General features: G+C 53.5%; 3 protein-coding genes across 3 annotated transcripts in view; 2 read left to right on the forward strand and 1 right to left on the reverse strand.

Annotated features, from left to right (window-relative positions):
- SGIP1 (SH3GL interacting endocytic adaptor 1) overlaps positions 1–11887 on the forward strand; it is a 47790-nt gene extending 35903 nt beyond the window's left edge. The window contains exons 18-25 of the mRNA XM_067001312.1: positions 123–182; positions 4188–4299; positions 4446–4601; positions 5034–5166; positions 5447–5649; positions 5917–5981; positions 6518–6682; positions 6906–11887. Of these exons, the coding sequence (XP_066857413.1) occupies positions 123–182; positions 4188–4299; positions 4446–4601; positions 5034–5166; positions 5447–5649; positions 5917–5981; positions 6518–6682; positions 6906–6928 (917 nt within the window). The 3' untranslated portion in view covers positions 6929–11887. The remainder of the gene's footprint in view (positions 1–122; positions 183–4187; positions 4300–4445; positions 4602–5033; positions 5167–5446; positions 5650–5916; positions 5982–6517; positions 6683–6905) is intronic.
- A 998-nt stretch (positions 11888–12885) lies between these two features.
- On the forward strand, positions 12886–15949 carry DYNLT5 (dynein light chain Tctex-type family member 5). Its single transcript, XM_067001955.1, has 3 exons — positions 12886–13080; positions 13243–13367; positions 14401–15949. The coding sequence occupies exons 1-3, from the start codon at positions 12936–12938 to the stop codon at positions 14602–14604; spliced, it is 474 nt and encodes a 157-aa protein (XP_066858056.1). The 5' UTR covers positions 12886–12935; the 3' UTR covers positions 14605–15949.
- Positions 15950–16018: 69 nt separating this feature from the next.
- Positions 16019–17788, reverse strand: INSL5 (insulin like 5). Its single transcript, XM_013193119.3, has 2 exons — positions 17598–17788; positions 16019–16277 (listed from the first exon to the last, which is right to left on the reverse strand). The coding sequence occupies exons 1-2, from the start codon at positions 17770–17772 to the stop codon at positions 16036–16038; spliced, it is 417 nt and encodes a 138-aa protein (XP_013048573.3). The 5' UTR covers positions 17773–17788; the 3' UTR covers positions 16019–16035.
- Positions 17789–18470: the final 682 nt, after the last annotated feature.

An 18470-nucleotide genomic window follows, 5' to 3' on the forward strand; every position in this document is an offset into this window, starting at 1 on the left:
GGCTTGCGGTGCCGCTCCCCGCCCCGTAGCGAGACGAATGTCCTGCTCCGTGACTCACTCTGTGTCCTTCTCTCTCCCTCTCCTGAACCTTCCCCATCCCGCTTCAACTCCCGGCCACACAGAGAATGAACAGCCTTCCCTCGTTTGGTTTGACAGAGGAAAGTTTTATTTGACTTTCGAAGGTAAGTAGCGCACAGCACGCCGCCTTCCGCTCGCCCCCCGCTCCCGCTCGCTCCCCCGGGCTCCTCCGAAGGCTCCAGCCCGGGTGGCTGCGAGGTGCTGCGGCCAGCTGCCACCGTTTGGGTTCGATTTCTGCCAATCATCTTATTTATTTTGGAAAAAAAAAATAAAAAAAATAAAAAAAAATTCTGAGACCTGGGCTGAACGCCAAGTGCTCTGAAACCTCCCGCGCCCTCGCCAGCCGCCTGGGACCCCGCGGGAAGCGCAGGGCGCTGGGCACGGAGCCCCCCGGGGAGCTCGGCGTCGCTGCCGGCTGCAGGGTGCGGGGGCTGCGGGGCTGGGCTCCCCGTCGGGCTGTGACACGGGGCGTCCCACCACCGCCCGGCCCCGCAGCCCCCAGGCCCTGCAGCGGGGTCCCCGCCTGCCCCGCGGCATGGCCTTGCGCCCGCAGAGACCCGGCGGGGCGAAGCCATCCCGAATCGCTTGCTGCCCGCCTTGCCAGCAGGGCTTCACCAGGCGGTAAATTCGGACGAGTCCAGGACAAGGCCAGGTGTTTAGAAATGCTCACAAACTGACAGCAATTCTTATTTATTTTTTTTTTTTTGGCTCATCACATCGATTCGGTTGCCTTTGAGCTCTGTGGTTCATTAAATGTGCCCCAGCACACAGAAACGAGCGCATGGGAGCAAGACTCCGGAGCACGGGCACGTGCAGGCAGCGTTGGCGAGGGCTCAGCTCCTTCCCCTCGGCCTCGCCTTTCCCTTCTGCTGCTGGGCCCTTTCCTTCCGACGCTCGGTTGAGTTTTGCATTTTCCAGCTAAGCCCTCCCTGGGCTCCTGTCCCCAGGGTCCGTCTGTCTGTCCGTGCAGCGGGAGCTCTTCTGGGGCTCAGGGAGGATGGAACGAGGCAGGACAGGGCACGCAGCAGCCGCCTTTGAGCCTGCACGTCCCCACGGCGCTCCCTCCTCCTCCTCCTCGCTCGGTCGGGCACGCGACCCTGCGAGCACGTGGCAGGTTCACCTGTGGGTTTACATATGAATGGTTTTGAACGTGTTTTTTTTTTTGGCTGGTGTATCTGGATTTCTGCAGTTCGTTGTGGCAGTGTTTCTGTAGGTTGGGTTTGTTTGGTTTGGTTTGTTTTTTTGCTATGATCAAAGTGTTTGTGGACCATGGGGTAATTTATGCTCAAAATGCTGTGATGCGGCGCTGGTGATGCTCCTCTGGACACTCCAGAAGAGCTGCGTTTCCTTGGGTGAGGGCTGCTCGTGGTGGCTTCATGCCACCGCCTCTATTCCCCACCTTTGTGCAGGGAAAAGTAAGGGAAATGTCACGTTTCTGTAAAAGCCACCCAGCGCTCAGGGGTCTGGCTGTTTTCAGGCCAAAAATCACGGGCTCAGGTGCCACGTTCCCAACAGATAACGGCAAATGAACCCAGCGCCTGTGCCCCGAGCCCCAAAGGTGGATTTATTCTGTGTTACCGGGATGTTTTGCCAAAATGAAATGTTTCTAAAAGCAACTCCTGAAGCAGTAACCAAAAAGCACAGCACGTGCTTAAACTAGAACTGTCTCGCAAGCTGCTGGGAAAGAATGTTAGGGCTTAGAGTGGAGAGATTTGTACTTCTCTTTTTGAATTAAAACTTCGTGTTAAAAAAAGAAACAAAAATGGTTAGGCTCTGAACTCGTTAGAATAATACAGGGGTTTTCCTGGGGAAGGGTGGAGGGGGCTGAGAGCCCTGCATGCCAGTTGCAGCCACAGGATTTCTCGGGAGGTTTTTCCCGTTGCTCCTGCCCAGATGGACTCGGGGTTGCCCCCTCCTTTCGCCCCGTTGGCACCCAGCCCTGCTCACCCCACCGAGCCCCTACACGTGTTTGCCTGACCCACAGCAACTGGACCTTTCACTCCTCAAATCCTCTTTTTGCTGCCTCCATCGCTTTGCAGGTGGCATGTGCATATTCAGGGGGATTTCTTTTTTTCCTCTCCCCCAAAATCATAACTACACGGCAAGGCAGCTGCCTGCCTAGAAACCTTCCTCCTGCCTCCCCTGCTGAAATGTGGTGCTGGGCAGCACCTCCAGCACCTCCCAAAGCCTTCGCCCTGGTTCCTGCAGCGGTCGGGGTGGTTTTGACCCCCGGGTGTTTCTGTACGGGTGCAGAGAGCCCCCTCGCTCCATGCCGGGGCCAGGACGTGTGCGGTTGGCGCAGAGCCGGGTTTGGGGACGTGGTGATTTGCTTCCTCGCGGGTCCGTGAGGCCTCCGCTGGCGTAAGCTGTCCCTGCTCAGCTCATCACCTTTTTTCCAAGAGGAAAAAAAAAAAATGAACTGAAGGCAAATGGTGTGCTTGGGACGTGAACACGTCTAGCAGTGTTTGTTAGGGGGGTTTCTGTGCGTGATGGACGTGCCGGGCGCGCTGGCACTCGCTGAGCATCATTTCTTCCAGGCCAGGGCTGAAATAATGTATTCTCCTGGGTCTTTTAAGATGTATGACCAAGAGGGAGATGTGCGGCTACATTAATTTTTAACACCCTTCCATGCTGCGTTAGACCTCTGAAAGGAAAATGCCGGCACTGGAGAGGGCTGACCCGTGCCGCGGGGAGGGAGCAGCGCTGGCTCCGTGCGGTAACGCGCTGCCTGCCCTGGGGTCTTTGTAGGGCGTGCGGGATCGTCGGCTGCGGTGCCGTGTTCTTTCACAATTAATCTGTCAAAGCCCAGAGTGTAATTTAGCTGGCAGGGGTGCTTCTCCCAGGGGACTGTGTGAACCCTGACTTCCCTACCCAAACCCCGTACCTGACTCGCAGGGCACCCGCAGTGCCACAGAGCCAAGCCGCAAGGCAGGGCCAGCAGCCAGCAAACACACACACACCCCCCGACAGCAGGGGAGCAGCAGGTGGAGAAGAGGGGATTATTGCCGAGGACAGCCTCCCGAGGAAAGCATGAGCTCGCAGCAGCCCGCTCGCTTGGCGTCTTGGCGAGGGTCGCCGCACGGCCGTGCCTGCAGCCTGCGCTGGGAGCTTGCATGGGAGCATGCTGCGAGTGAAACCACTCCGAATCAGCCCATTTTGCCCTTTTCCATTACTTACGATCTATTCTGGGGGGCAAAACAACCCCTGCGTTTAGCTAATGTACAGGCAGTGATATTTTAAAAAGCGTTGCAGGATGGTGCATTGCAGAAATTCGCTGGGGGCACGCTGGAGCCGGCAGGGCTGCGGTTCGTGGGCAGCACCCGCTCCCCGCCACCTCCTGGGGACGTGCTCTGGTCCCAAAGGCTCAGCCCGGGGGGTGGTGGTGCACCCGAGCTGGGCATGTTGGACCACGAGTAGGGGACCAGAAGCTCCCCTGGGGCTGATGTTTTGGGGCAGAAACAAGCACTCCGCATGCTGGTAGCTCGTGTTTGCGCTGCCCTCGGTGATGGTGGGGTTGCCGGCACGCCTCAGGGTTTCGGGCAGCCCCTCACACCGATGCCCCTTCTGCAACCCACCACGAAATGTTGCAGCCTTGATGGCTTTGCAGCCTGTGGAGCCACACATGGGGTTTCCAGGCATGCAGGGCGGGCGGCAGCATCTCGTGTGGATGCATGCAAGGAGAGGGACGTGCACGGGGGTCCTGCGGGCAGGATTCGGGCGGCGCCCTTTGCATCAGGGTCTAGCCTGGAAAGCAGCGCCTGCTGCAGGGAAAAGGCAGCGAGCATCCCGCTCCCTTGTGAATGGGGAACCAAACTTCCCAGCCCCTCCAGGGGGGACCCAGGACCCTCAAAATGCCCAACCCACCCTGCACTGCCCGCCGTGCGGGGCTGCCGGTGCCCTGTGCTCCTGCTCATCTGTTTTCTTTGCTCATTTCGGGGTGTGGGGGGGAAATAATCACGTAATGGCGTTAAAGCTTCGTCCAAAGCCTGGGGGATTTTTTTAAATATCTGCCCCCAAAGCCCCGTGCGGGGCTCGGTTCTGAGCGGTGCAGCGGGGTGGGAGCGGTGGCCCCCCCTGCCCCAGCGAGCGGAGGCTTTGCTCTGTTGCAGGCTCCTCGCGGGGCCCCAGCCCGCTCACCATGGGGGCGCAGGACACCCTGCCCGTCGCCGCCGCCTTCACCGAAACCGTCAACGCGTACTTCAAAGGGGCCGACCCCAGCAAGTAGGTGCCGACCAGGGGGCTCTGGGTGCCTGTCCAGGGAGGGGGGTCCCGGCTGGGAAGGGGGGGCTGTCACCTCGCCGTCCCCCCCGTGCTGCATTTCGAGCCCCCCCTTTTCTTCCCCCGGGTCTCTGTGCCCGGCGCTGCAGGTGCATCGTGAAGATCACGGGGGAGATGGTGCTGTCGTTCCCGGCGGGCATCACCCGGCACTTTGCCAACAACCCCGCTCCGGCGGTGCTCACCTTCCGCGTGCTGAACTACAACCGGCTGGAGCACGTCCTGCCAAACCCCCAGCTCCTCTGCTGGTAGGTCCCACACCGCCGGCTCTTACACCCAGGCAGGGCACGGCGGCTTTCCGCGAGAGCAGGGCGCTCGTAAAAACACGTGCTGGAAGTCTCTGTCCTCCCCAGGGCCTGGGCAGGTTTTGGGGAGGAGACTCTCAGCCCCTAAATATTGGCCAGAGTTTTTGCTCTGAGCGCAGCCCCTTTGCCAGGCAGCAGAGAGGAACAAGCCCTTTCCTGGGCTTTGCTCATTTTCTGCTCACAAAATGCTTCTGCGGTGCCTGCCCTGAGGCACCTGAGCACAGGCAGAGATGCACAGGGGGGGACGCGGTGTTTCTGTAAGCACGGGATTAAACCTGGCCACAGCCTATGGACGGCTGTGTCCTGCTGTGGAGGCGGCTTACGGAAAGGGTTAACCCCCCCCTAATTATAATTAATTCCGTTAATTGCTCGCAGTGACAGTGCGCAGAGCGACGCCAGCACGAAGGAGTTCTGGGTCAACATGCCAAACCTGATGACGCACCTAAAGAAGGTATCGGAACAGAAACCGCAAGCCACCTATTACAATGTGGACATGCTCAAGTACCAGGTACGGCTTCTGCCCACGCCAAATTCTGCCAAAAACGTGTGCTTGGCCTGTCGGCGCGAGGGGCGGTGTACCCTAGTGCAGCATGAAGGTAGCAGGAGGTGGGGGCGTGCTGTCCTGGGATCCCCTCCGTGTGTCGATAGATTTTGAGCCCCGTGCGCACTTGCGGTGTGAATGCAAGGCGTTGCCTCCTCTGAAACACATTGCAATCGCTGCGTCTGTAAAATGGGATTTCTCCCTTCACCCCTACGGAAACTAAATGTTTTTTCTGTCATTTTGGAAGGTATCTGCCCAGGGTATTCAGTCTACTCCATTAAACCTTGCAGTGAGCTGGCGGTGTGAACCTGCAAGCACTGACCTCCGCATTGACTACAAATACAATACAGAGGCAATGACCACACCGGTAGCTCTAAACAACGTCCAGTTCCTCGTCCCCGTCGACGGAGGAGTAACCAAGCTGCAAGCCGTGCTTCCGCCCGCTGTCTGGTAGGAGCCCTCTGCGACGGGTGCCGGGGGGGCTGGGGGGGTGCCGGGACCGAATCCCGTCCTCGTCCCGTAGGACGGGGCACGTAGCTCTGCTCTGCAGAGGGCCACGGTGTTTTCTGCTCAGGGCAGGCCCGGGGCCTCGCTCCCGAAGGCGCAGCTCCGCCGAGCGGCACTGGGGCCCGGCGCACGTGGCTTTTAGCAGCCTTCAGATGCGGCCTCGGGAGCGACTTGGTTCCTACAGAAACGCTCTTCTTCCTCTGCTTGCAGGAACGCTGAACAGCAGAGGATATTGTGGAAGATCCCCGATATCTCTCAGAAGTCAGAAAATGGAGGTAATCCCACAAACGTGCATGTTGTTAGTGATGAATGCTGCACTCAGACCTTGGCCTCTTTCTCTTGTCTGCGCCCAAGTCCAGACAAAGCAACCCCTGCCAGCACTGGCTGAGGACGATGCTGTTGAAAACCCCACAAAGCGCCTTGAAAATCCGGGACACGTCCCTGGCGTGGCTCTGCCAGCCAGAGCTTGGCATCACGGAGGGCGTTACCTCGCAGGGCGCGGGTTCGGCTGCTCTCCAAGCCCCTCGCTCCCTCAGCCCTCCCTGCGTTTGTGTTGCATCCCACTGGGGGGGGGCTACAGCAACCCGTGGGTCACTTCTCACGTGTGCTTCATGCGCGTCCCACGCTAGGGTGTCCGAAAAGTACAAACCTGGCGGCAGGACGAGGGGGTTCGCCTCCTGCCCCCTCCTGGGGGCTGCTGCCAGCCGGGGTGCACCCGTGGGAGCGGGCAGTGCGTGCCAACCCGTCGGCGGGGCGCGCGGCGTGGCCCTGCGGGCCCCTAAGGGACTCGTGCGGGACTTTCCACCCGCAGGCGTGGGCTCTCTGCTGGCCCGCTTCCAGCTGTCGGAGGGGCCGAGCGCCCCGGCCCCGCTGGCCGTGCAGTTCACCAGCGAGGGCAGCACGCTCTCCAGCTGCGACATCGAGCTCGTCGGCGCCGGCTACCGCTTCTCCCTCATCAAGAAGAGGTTCGCGGCAGGTAGGTGCCAGCCGGCGGCTCTCCCGCGGGGCGGCAGGAGGGCAGAAGCTCCCTGGCGTGAAACGCCCTGTGAAATCCCCCAAATATCCCCCCCGTGGGACCCGCACGGGGGTGCGGTGTCTGCACGTGCAGCTCTGGCTCTCCGGCTGTGCACGGGCAGCGCCCGCTGCTCGCGCCCCGCTGCGCCCTGGGGCGGGCGGCTCACTTCTGGTCCCATTTCCAGGTAAATACTTGGCCGATAACTGAAGGAAGCTTATGCAAGTCTGTGGAAAATAACACGGAAAATAACCAAGGACTGCTCTGCGTGGAACGGGTTTTAATTGCAGTTTAAGGAAAATGAACTAAATCCTGCACTCGGGACATTTCTGTTGGAAGTGTCAACAACTTTCAGCGTTTTTTTTCCTCGGAAAACACCGTCTTGACCAGTCCTACAGTATTTACTTCTAGATGTAACATTGTTAATGGTTTTAAAATGTAATTATTGTATTTGTAAATTGTACTCATTCCAGTAAGGCTGTATTTTGGCAGTTAGACACTTGAGTTTTAGCATTTTACCATTCATGAAATGGATGTAATTTAAACTGTGGTATATAAATTTAATAGTAGTACTGTTGAATGGCACAATGCTTACAGAGGTAGATTACATTTTGTCAATATATACGATTTAAATACAATACTGATAGCTGTTATAAAGGGGGTGCCTCAAAACAAGAGAGCTAAGCAGAGCCGACGTGCTGGTTTACTTTTTCTTCAGTCCTTCGTATGTCTGACGGAGATGAATAAAAAGCTCGACCTTCGGGTTTAGCTGGTCGAACTCCAGAACCACATTTCCGTGAACGTGGAGGCTCCTCGTGCAGCCTCCCAGCAGAAAGAAGGGAAAACGCCACTTCTGTACAGAGCATTTACTTCAAATCTCCATTGCCAGACAGCTCCGGGAGCAAGCCCGTGTTCCCCGAGCCCCGCAGGTCCGATGTCAGGGATCTGAAGACGTGCAGCCCCCGTGCCCTTCCATTTTACCAATTAGGCAGGCAAAATATGTATATTAATATACACATATTGAAAAAGTCACGCAGCCCGAGCCTCACCCTGCCAAAAGCACCTGGCACTGGGATCAGCATTCGCGTGGCCTGGAGACGTTTCCGTCCTGAGGTGGCTCTAGGTCGGGATGTGTGTGGTAGGAAGGTGGTTTGTGTGCACGCTCACGAGACGTGCAAACACGGAAGGTAAAGCACAAGTTTTTGAGAGCAAACTCGCCGGTACTGCCAGATGGAGCACTCAGCCCGGTTACTTATTTTCCCTCCGAAATGGAAATATGCATCAGCTGTGCAGCCCACCCCCTTCAGCCATAGGGACGTAGGGCAAAAATCTAAGAATCAGTTTCCGCATAATTGGTTCATGCTGTGTACGATTGTTATAAACTCATGCTTCCAGAAGAGATCTATGTCATAGTCCTGAAAAATAAGGATTTTATAATGTAAATATTACCAGAACATAGATATTTTACTTTATATTTCGTTTGAAAGACAAGGTGTTTACATTAGCATTCGGTTTTTAGATGCTTTTTAAAGAAACAAACAAAAGAAAACCAAACCAAATAACCCAGAGCTCCCAAGTTCGTCCCACCCGTGCTGTCCCACAGACCAGGTCCCTTTTTCCAGGCGCGTGCTGGGGCTCAGCACCTGTCTTGGCCGTGTGCCCCATTCCCTGCGCACGCGTGGGCCCCCGCCGCCGGCGATGCTGGGACCAAACCCAGCAGTTTGGGGCAGTTTTCCTTCCTGCCGTTTTTGCCAGTGTTTCGCATAGCTTTTCAGTTCACTTGGTGGTTTTTTGGGAGCATTGAACGGTGTCTCTGCTCCCCGGCCCAGGCTGCTTCGCAAGGAGATGCTGCTCTGCGCTGACAGCTTGGTTTTCCTGCCTGGCTGGTGTCTGAGCAGAGAGCAGAGCAGGGACGTTTATTAGCCGGGGTATTTCCCTTCCCGCATGCCGTACAAGCACGGCAGCAGACACGTTTCTGCCCTCCCCAGCAGTGCCATGCTCAGGGAGGGAACAGAGCAGTTGTATTTCTACATCTGATGCGCAGGAGCCTGCTTGGCTCCTTCCCCTGGCTTTCGGGAGGTGTCAGCAGAAGAAAGGTTATGGGGAGCAGCCTGCAATGTATCAGACTTAAACTCAGAGCAGCAAATGAGGGACATTTATCATCAATTAGGTAGGGACAATCAATAGGTAGGGACATTTATCATCAATTCCAGCCTCTGTAGTGGTGGCAAGAGCCCCCAGCCCCATCACAGCCAGGGCACTTGGGCTCCGCAGGCTTCACCTCTGCATTTAGGCAGGAAATCCTGGGTGTCTGCAGGCAGAGGGCAGGCGGGCCGGCAGGAGCTGGAAGGCAGCGAGGGTCCGTGGTCTGTACGTCACCGGGGTTCCTGCAGCTCAGCACCACCTCTCGGGCTGGGAGCGTGCACACAAACAGGTCAACAAAAGCTGGGACGCTCCGAGCTCTAGCCCTTGCCTGGCCCTCCTCCCTCGGCAGCACTCAGCCTGTTTGATTAAAAAAAGGAAGCACTGAAACAGTCACTAGGCTTGGTGCATGCACAGAAAGGCCTCAGCGTGGTCCCTTCGAGCCCTGTTCCCTCGTGCTGGGTCCGCAGCCTCCTCTCACCACCTGTCCTGACACCTGCAGGTTCATCGTGTTGTAAATGGGGCCGGGGTGTTTTTCTCCACAGGCACCTGCAGACTTGGCTCTTTAGATGTAAGGAACAGAAAGTCCTTTTTTTTTTTTGCAACTTTTCTTCTCCTGTTTGCTGCAAGTATTGAAGTTTCACAGCCAGCCGAGGGTGCTCCTTGCAGGAGGAGCTCCAGAGCAACTTTCTACATGAACAATATCTAATAACTATGAGACCATTCAATACTAGAAAACATTACCAAATCAAAAGAATTTCATTTGGCGTTTACTTTTGTTCTTAAATACCGCTCCCCTGTTGTGTAGCTGCTGGTTATTTTTGCTGTAAGGCCGCTGGCCATCAAACTCCCGGCTCTGTGCTGAGCTCTCGCTAGGTGCGTGTGGCTTCCCTTGCAAAACCTTGTCCCGAGCGCAATCGTGCAGCGAGGAAGTTGCACAACTGCGCGCTCCTCCCGGTGCAGGCTGCTCTTAGGATGTCAGCGCAGTTATGTGATATTTAAATTACGTTACTTTTTTGTCTTCAGCATGCCCTTTCAGGATTTATCCATTATAGCGGGTTTTTTTAACATAGGTGAGAAAAAAAGCCATTGCCCCTTGTAACGTTAAGGTGAGCTCCGCCTCCCAGGGCAGCATTTTCCCTGGCTGTAGGCACCGGGACGCGTCGCAGCGGGGTGCTCTCGGGGTCCCTCTCGCCTGGCCTTTGGGCTGCACCAGAGAAAAATGCTGCTTACACCCATCGTTTTGAAGCCATGCACGCCCGCAGGTGAGAGCCAGCTGCCTTTCCTTTTAACATGATCAGGGAGACCTAGGGAAGTCGTTCAGTGCCCAGGTGACAACTTGCCCTGCTCTTGCAGGGGCCGTTATTTTCTCAGCGAGACCCCACGCGCCGTGCTTGTGCTCCTTTCCCGGGGCCTGGGTGGTTCAGGGCAAACATCCCAGTGGTGCTTCCCGCGGCTCCTGCAGCACGAGTGTCACGTCAGGAGCCACGGCTTCACCTTTTTGCAACAGAAACATTTCCAAATGGCCAGACTACCGCGAGAAGGTGTCGTATTTTTAAATGACCTAAGACGAGGGTCAAGCATTTTTTACCGAAAATGCCCTCAGACCTATGTTGCAATTCTGTGTCTCGGATGAACCCATCTCCGTTTGACTTTTTTTCTTAATAGAGCTGATGGTGCTCTCCCTGAACACGTAGCACCTATTCCAGCTCGTGCTTGAGAAAGCCAGTTCTATACCCTGAATATGGAGTGATTCTCCCCTATTCCTCTGTTGTCAAAGGCGTCATCTTTATGTGAAAATGTCTTTGTTAAAAATCCTAATTTTGAAGCTTACCGTGACTGAAATACGGAATATCATCACATACTTTCCCTGTAAGAAATTTCTGTCTCAAAGACTTCATTTCATAGCCAGAATTCTTATTCTTTTTCTCACAAATTTACAAGGAAAGCAATTCTCGTAGAGCTAGGAAGTTTTATGATTTTTTTTATGATGTATTTTAATTCTCACTTCATTGCAGGGCGGGAAAAAGGCCTGTAGAAATAGCCCACACCTCCTGTACGATCTCCCCTTGCATTTCAGGAGGGACTGCCTGACAATTTTCTTGAAAATCGCAGGTGTTGGTGAGGCAATGTTCCCCAAGGGTTTGCGCAGAAGCAGGACTTCACTACAGGCCGAGCAGTATGCGATAAGATACGGCAGGTTTTAACAGGTGTTTAGAATATTTATTTCTCTGTTAGAACTCTCTCTTTCCTGACAAGCAGCAAATTGTCGGGGAAATGCCTCACTGCATTTCGCTCCTGTAATCCATGCATGGTGTGTCTGAAACCCACTCCTTTCTCCCAGCTCCAGCTACGTCCAGGATGCTCTAAGGCTAATGAAATTGGCCAGGCGCTTTGGTGGCACAAATCTTACCCAAAACTGAGTCACCGTTTGAGAGGGGAATCGCGTCAGGTCTCGGTTTGCAGCTCCGGTCCTGCACAGGCGGGCTGGCAGCGGGGGGACAAGGGAGGCTGGGCTGCGCCCCGCTGCTGCAGCCCCTCGGGGCTCAAAGGGAGCCCCAGCAGCGAATTGGGTTCCCCGGGGTATCGCCCTGTGTAAGCTATATCATTTTATGAAAATCCCTCGTGTATAAAATGTTTATAAATATTTGTGGATTAAGATACACAGGTCTATTTTTAAGATTTAAGTTAAATAAGTTAATGAATGGCTGGCCTTTCTTGCCTAAACGTGCAATGAGATATATTATACCTTTAGTCTACGATGGCCTAGGTACTGCTTAGTCTGTGATGAAAACTTTGCTGCTTACCTAATGTTCTCAGAGAAAAACTGTAAAAGACGTACAGGTTTGTTGCACATGGACTACTGCAGCAAAGCTTTGTATTTGACCACTGGTAATATGAATGTGTTGTATTGACTTGTTGAAGATAATCATGAGACAACATATTTTAAATGTTACTTGCCTTATAGATTAGGATACAAATATGTGGATATCATTTTTGTAAATAATGTTTTTTACAAATGTCTTTCCTCCATTCTCCCTATCACCCATTTCACAAAATCTTGAATATGCAATTATTTACCATGCATAATATTGCAACAAATAACCCCCCCACATCGGAACAAAGTTTATTAATTCTATACATGAGAACCACATTAAACACCCAATTAAGTTGCGATTTAAATGTGATTTTTTTTTTTTTTCCTTGAAAATAAAAACCAGAAAACACTACTTTGAGTGCGTTTTGCTGCCACGTGCAGGAGCACCCGGAGGAGCCATGCGGAGGGGTGGAGGCTGCCATGCTCCCCGGGGGAAGCCGTCCCGCAGTGTCCCTGCTGTGCGCAGCTCCCCAGCTGGGGCACGGGGCGGTGGTTGGGGTTGGCATGTGGGGACCTGTGGGGACATTTCGGGCTTGTGGGGACACGTGGGGGCTGTGGGGACATGTGGGGGCTGTGGGGACATGTGGGGACCTTGCCTGCGGGGGCACGTGAGGGATGCGAAGAACCATGGAGGCCACGGGGACTTAGGGACCTGCGGGGACCACAGAGACCTGAGGGGACTGAAGTGACCGGCGGGGACCTGTGGAGGTCATGGGGACCCAAGGGGGCTGCAGGCACACGTGTGGACCAGTAAAGACCACGGGGACCCCTGGGGACCCACTGGTGCCATAGGGATAATGGGGGAGGCTTTGGGAACCCGTTATGTAGGACCCATGAGACCCACGGAGGCCGATGAACCCTGCTGGAGTGCTTTGGGGACACATGAAGGGGGGCCGTAAGGACACACGGAGACCATGAGGACACAGCGAGGCACAAAGGACCTGAGGGGCTCACAGGGACGTGTGGCGGCTGTAAGGGATGCCGTGTCAACAAAGGAGAGACCCGGGGGGGGGTGGCCCATGAGGGGCTGCGGGGACACGAAGAGAAATAAGGAAGCTGTGGCGACATTATGAGGGGACCGGGGACACGGGGGGACGCTGAAGGGCCGGGAGGGCCTCGGCCAGCGCCGCCCCGCGGCCGGCGGCCGCGGGGCGGCGCTGGCCGAGGCCCTCCCGGCCCTTCAGCGTCCCCGGGGGGATGCGTCGCGGCCCGGGCGGTTCGGGCACGGAGCCCCGGTGCCCCCCGGCCTCATCCCGCCGGCCCAGCACCGCCTCCCGGCCGGGCGAGGCGCAGCGGGCCGGGGAGGAGCGGGGCGGCGGAGCCGGCGGCTGCCCCCTCACGGGTAGGGGCCGGGGCCGGGCCTGAGGTTGGGGGGGGGGGGGGGGGGGGGGGTGTCAGCGGGGACCTTGCCCTGGCTTCAGGGCGGTGGGGTTTTTCCTCAGGAAATTGGGGTTTGGGGTGAGCTTCAGTGTGTGTGTGTGCGTGTCCCCCCGCTCTGAAACAGGTCCTGCCAAGCGCTTTCCGGTGGGCGCGGTGGATGCCATCCTGCAGGACGTGCTGCGGGGATACCTGCAGGAGCAGCCCTACGAGCCAGGCGTGTGCAGGGAGATGGCGAAGACCATCGCCGAGGTACCCCCGACTTAAATTCACTTTGTGGGCCGCTTCATCCTCCTGCGGCACCGGGGCGGCCGACGGCATGGGGAGGTTAGGGAGGGGGGGTCCCACAGCGTGGTCTTGCAGGCGTTGTTCTCCCTTGGTAGGTAACGAGGCATCCGTTCACCTCCCAGCGTCAAAACTCGAGGTTTTTGATTTTTTTCCGGCAGCACACCTCTCACTTGTAACTGCAGGCAGAGCAAGGGTGGTGGGCGCCATCCGGGGTCAATAGCAGCGTAAAGCAAACGCTGGAGGGGCCCTCAAAATGCGCCAAGGGTTGGTCTGAAACGGGTGCAGATCTATGCAGTTTGATGATGAGGGTTGTTTGAGCGGCAGTGGCTCCGGCCAAACACACGGTTCAGAAGAAAATTCTTGTCCTGTCCAGAAATGCTACTGGTAAGTTTGAAGTGTGTTTCAGACCTTTCCAAACTAAGTCCTTGGTAGTACCTGTGTTACTATAGTGGCTTAATTCTGCGCAGTGACACGTGCAAACTCCTTGTTGGCTAAATCCTGTCTTTCTGCACATGCTGCCAAGAAAAGACTGTCCTGAGCTCTTAGTTTTTCAGCTGATTTGGCCCAGGAGGGCTTGTCGGCATAGAAAAAGTAGTACTGGCCGAGGTACCTTTTCCCTCCGTACTCAGCAGGTAAGCGTGAATGCGTATGGGAAGGTGATCTGTGCAGTGGGAAGATGGCACTCACGTACGGTAACTCCTCACTTAACATCCGTGCTCACATTTCTGTAGTCAGGCGGAAAGATGTGCCTGCTTTAGCAGATGGAAGTGTTGGTTCTCCTGTGAAATGACATCAGCGGCACACATCCACCTGCCCGTGGGGCTGGGGTGATTTGTGTAGATGTTTCAAATGCAGCGTTTCAAAGATTGTCATCAGGATTATTGCAAGGGCTCACTAGTGCAATGCTCGCGCTTCTGTGTCCCAGAAAACCCAGTCACTGAGCATCCCCTGCGAAGAGAACTCGCCATTTGAGTCTAACCGTGCTTCTCTCGTGCAGGTTATCAAAGCTCGGGTAAAAGACCTTCTGGTGCCCAGGTACAAGATCGTTGTGGTTACGCATATTGGGCAGCTGAATGAGCAGAGCATGCAGATCGGAAGCAGGTGCCTGTGGGATCCTGCGACTGACACATTTTCGTCGTATGTGTTCAAAAACACTTCACTGTTTGCTCTTGCAAATGTCTATGCTATCTATTTTGAATAATGAGGTAGTTGAGTTTTAGCAGTGGGAGAAACTAACATTCTCTCTAATTCTTCCTGTTTCTGTTTCTGAGAACAGTTGTGAAGGACCAAGGCAACTCTAGCCTGTTTTGTAACGTGGTTACCGTAAGGTTTTTGGTGGTGGATGTAGTAATTGTATTTCCCAGGGCCTTCTCTGGGAAGTGATTCTCTGTAAAATGCCGGTTTGCACCTGATTCTAACTGCTTTCAGAACAGCATACCCCTGTAATACTTTTTCTCCTTGAATTTACTGTGACTACATGATCCCCAAGGAGAAATCACGGGAATTTTTCGAAAGTAAAACAAAAGCATTTTGAAATAGTCCACATTAAATGGCATTTTCAGGCAGTTAAGCATGTGCCTGGCTCTGCAGCAGTGGCTCCGTGCACACGCTGGAGCCACGTCCCCTGCACACCTTGCGTGGGAGATGGAGGGGTCCCTCCAAACCTCCTGCCCCGGGAGCTCTGTGGCAGGAGGGCAGCAGCTCATGCAGGGCACGTGGGTTGTGCCCTGAGTGCAGCCCTGTGTGCAGAGAAGGCGGTTAGCTGTGCCTGGAGAATAACTGTCCCACAGCATTTGAAATCAAACGATAAATGCCTTTAAATTGTATCATGTTTAGAGTATATACATCCAACTTGTCTGGCCCCTTTTATTTAAGGTGCTTGAATCTAGCAAAAAATTTGAATTGGGTTTCTCAGCTGATTCCTGCCTATAGATAGCAGGAGACATACATCTCTGTGCTCAGAAGCAGCTTTCCAATCAGTCTGGGTGCAAATTAACTTGGGTAGACTTTCTTGGAAACAGCTGCAATAGGAAACAAATCATGGCACCTGCCCTTTTTAAGGGGAATCAGTGCTGAATTGATCACAGTCTCTTCTGCTGTAGCAGTTCCTGTGCTGTGGCAGGGCTCTGACTTGGAGGCCTCATGGTGTGATGCTCTGTATTGAATTATTTGGCATGGCATTGTTTTTAGTCTGCTACTACCGAAGATGGGCTTTTTGCTACCCGTATTTCACAGTTAATACCAGGTCCAAAATCGGCTGTTGGATTTTTGTAAGTAAGAGAAAACACCTGTGGTAAATGGCTTATGTTACTACATTTTATGTGCAAAGATGAAGCTGGACTAGTAGTTAGATGGAAAGAAAAATTGTTCTTGTGTCTAAAAATGTAATGATTTTAACATTTAAAAATTAAAGCACTATACTTTGTAGAAGGTAGACAAACCAACCTGAGCTGCCGTTGCAGCCATTAGCTGGTTTGCACTACAGCATTTACCATTCAGCCTTTACTCGTTAGCGTACTCCAAAGAACAAATTAATTAAAAAATACAAGTGAAATAACTGTGTTTATGTCATGATTACTTTAATACATGAAAGCTATGGATGGCAGCGAGCCTCATCAGCATCTGCTGCGTTTTAGCACAGCGAGCTTATATCTCTCTCGCTGCAGCCGACGCTGCAGCAGGATGTGGTGAGCAACTTGGCTACTTCGCGCTTTCTCAGCATCGACATTTTCCTGGTGCGCTGTAAGTCTCGCTTTGTCTCGGGCTTGATGTTGAGGATTTCCTCGCTGTCAGTCCCCAGCCTCCTGTCCGTGTATGTCAAGGGATCTGCATAACCGTTGTTCTCCTCAGAGAAGGGCAGGGGATTTTCACTCTCTGTTGCATAAAAATTAGAAGCTAAGCGTTAGAAGTCATGGAATCACAAGTCAATTACAGATGTTTATCTTTACCAGAAGGAAAGTCAGACCAAGCTGCAGCTAGAGAGCTGAAAGTATTAGCCACGTTTCCGATGTAACAGCTGAGATGGATGGGATCACTGTCTTCTCACCAGGATGGTGTTAAGATAAATATGTGAGGTAGACGTTCTGTGATTAACATGTTAAAATAACAGGAATTCAGGGATTTGTACTGAAGAGTGTTCTTTGCAGGAGCAGTTGCCTAATCAGTCTTACACTGATACGTTTGCTTCAGAGGATAAAAGTGATTTGATGTGTCAGTGGCACTTGATGAGCATGTTAACCGAGAACTTCTTGTGGGTTTCCTGAGATGCAGCTACTGTGTTAACACATCAGACACACATAGTTCCTGGATGTTCCCACTTAAACCATGCTTGTAATTCATGTGCATTTTAAACACCACCGTACAGCCAGGCACTGCCACGGGGAGGTTATAAAGCTGTAGAAGATACCTCGCTGAATTCAGCAGCGGTGTTTTCTTCTCCTTTAACATACTTTCTGATAGGGCGTTGCAGATGGGATCGCTTTTTCTTTTTAAAGCTGCTGCTACCATAAAATTTTCAAAAGAGGCAGTTGTTATTGCATGGAAGATGTAGGAAGCCTCTGTTCCTGTCATCTGCCTCACTTTTTTTTTTTCTAGTTATTTTAACCTGTCACAGTATAAATTTCGAGCAGTGCATGTAGTGGCTGAATTTTCTGTCTCTACCTAAGAATGTACTAATAAATATATACAAGAGCACGTGAAGGTACTTCAATTGCAGAGCATATATTTGATATTCTGTATTCTGACTTTTAATATCCTCAAGCTGTTTATAAAGTTTCTGGGCTTTGATGGGGAAAGAGGTACCTGCTACCCAGGATAATGGTGAAACTTGTATTGACTGCAGCAAGACTTTTCTCTGACCTGTAAAATGTTATAGCATAGAAATGTTCAGTGATAACCTTGGACTTAACTCACAGTTCCTCAGGTTGACTTGGAAAATCTTGATCTGAATCTTTTTAATTTAGCAAAATAGCAAATAAAATAGCTAAGCAAAACAAGGAAACAAGAAATGTGAAGTTGCACCACAACACTGGCTGTCTCAAAGCAAAGTCCACGCTGTTCATCTTTTTAGGAGGGCAGCAGAAGGCAAGGGCTTAGTTCTGCCCTTAGACAGAGCCTGCAGGTAACTTGCTTCTTCTGAATCCCCTCAAAGTCAGGCACACCTAGCCCTGTGATAATGCGTTAATTAGTACTCACCGAAAAGGTATTGGTGATCAGCCAAGTCCCTTTTCCACCGAGAGCCGCCGCAGGTGAAAACGATGGCTCTGACAAAGTCTCTCCCGCAGAGCTTCACGGCATTTCCCTCCCCGTGGGCTTGGTGTGCCGCAGCCAGGAGGGCGAGCGCGGCGAGGGCCAGCAGCGTGCTCCTCATTCTGCGGCGCTGCGAGGCGGTGTGGGCAGGGAGGAGGCGGTGTGCGAGGCCGAGGTGGGGAGCGCTGCTGAAATCCCCGCATTTATACGGCTGCTCCGTGCGCTCGGCTGGATAATGGCTCGTTCTGAGGGTGACGATGTTTGCCCCAAACAAGTTAATCGCTTGTTTCTGGTGGCGATTTAAGAGCTTTGGGGTACACCCTGGGATTTGGTATTAAAGACATCTTAAGACTATCTAAGTGCTTTAAAATAGGGACACGTGTAGCGTGGCACCTTTATAGGGTATGGGCTTAGATCAATACCGTTAATGTGTATGTTCTGCAAAAATGTTCGTTACGTGTTCTGTAGGTAATGGGTTTCCTCCCTGCGAGTCTCCCACACAGCTGTGCCTCCACAGCCTGTTGCCCAGGTGTTGTCACAGTTCAAGTGACACTGGGCCTTTTTCCGTTAGCGGTCCCAAGTGCAAAGGGAGTTAACTTCTCCCAGGGATATCCTCGGTTGTGCACCTCTCCGTTTCCCCTGCCTGGTTCTCTGGCCAAGCGGCAGCCACATGCCTCAGAGGAGCCTGCGGTGCAGGGCAGCCGCTCCTGCTGTGCAGGAGGACACCTGGGCAGGAGAAAATCACATCCCGAGGGGTGTTCGTGGCCAGTGTAGCCATCCAGACCTGCAAACGCTATGCTTCCTAGCGTGCTAAATGAT

This window comes from Anser cygnoides, chromosome 8 (genome assembly GCF_040182565.1).
Source record: "Anser cygnoides isolate HZ-2024a breed goose chromosome 8, Taihu_goose_T2T_genome, whole genome shotgun sequence".
In the NCBI taxonomy this organism is placed as follows: Eukaryota; Metazoa; Chordata; class Aves; order Anseriformes; family Anatidae; genus Anser; species Anser cygnoides.

Coding starts and splice junctions, on each gene's coding strand:
- DYNLT5 (XM_067001955.1), top strand. CDS start 12,936: ATGCGTCGCGGCCCGGGCGGTTCGGGCACGGAGCCCCGGTGCCCCCCG. Junction 13,081..13,242: donor CGGCGGCTGCCCCCTCACGG/GTAGGGGCCGGG, acceptor GCTCTGAAACAG/GTCCTGCCAAGCGCTTTCCG. Junction 13,368..14,400: donor TGGCGAAGACCATCGCCGAG/GTACCCCCGACT, acceptor TCTCTCGTGCAG/GTTATCAAAGCTCGGGTAAA.
- INSL5 (XM_013193119.3), bottom strand. CDS start 17,772: ATGAGGAGCACGCTGCTGGCCCTCGCCGCGCTCGCCCTCCTGGCTGCG. Junction 16,278..17,597: donor TGATCACCAATACCTTTTCG/GTGAGTACTAAT, acceptor TTTATGCAACAG/AGAGTGAAAATCCCCTGCCC.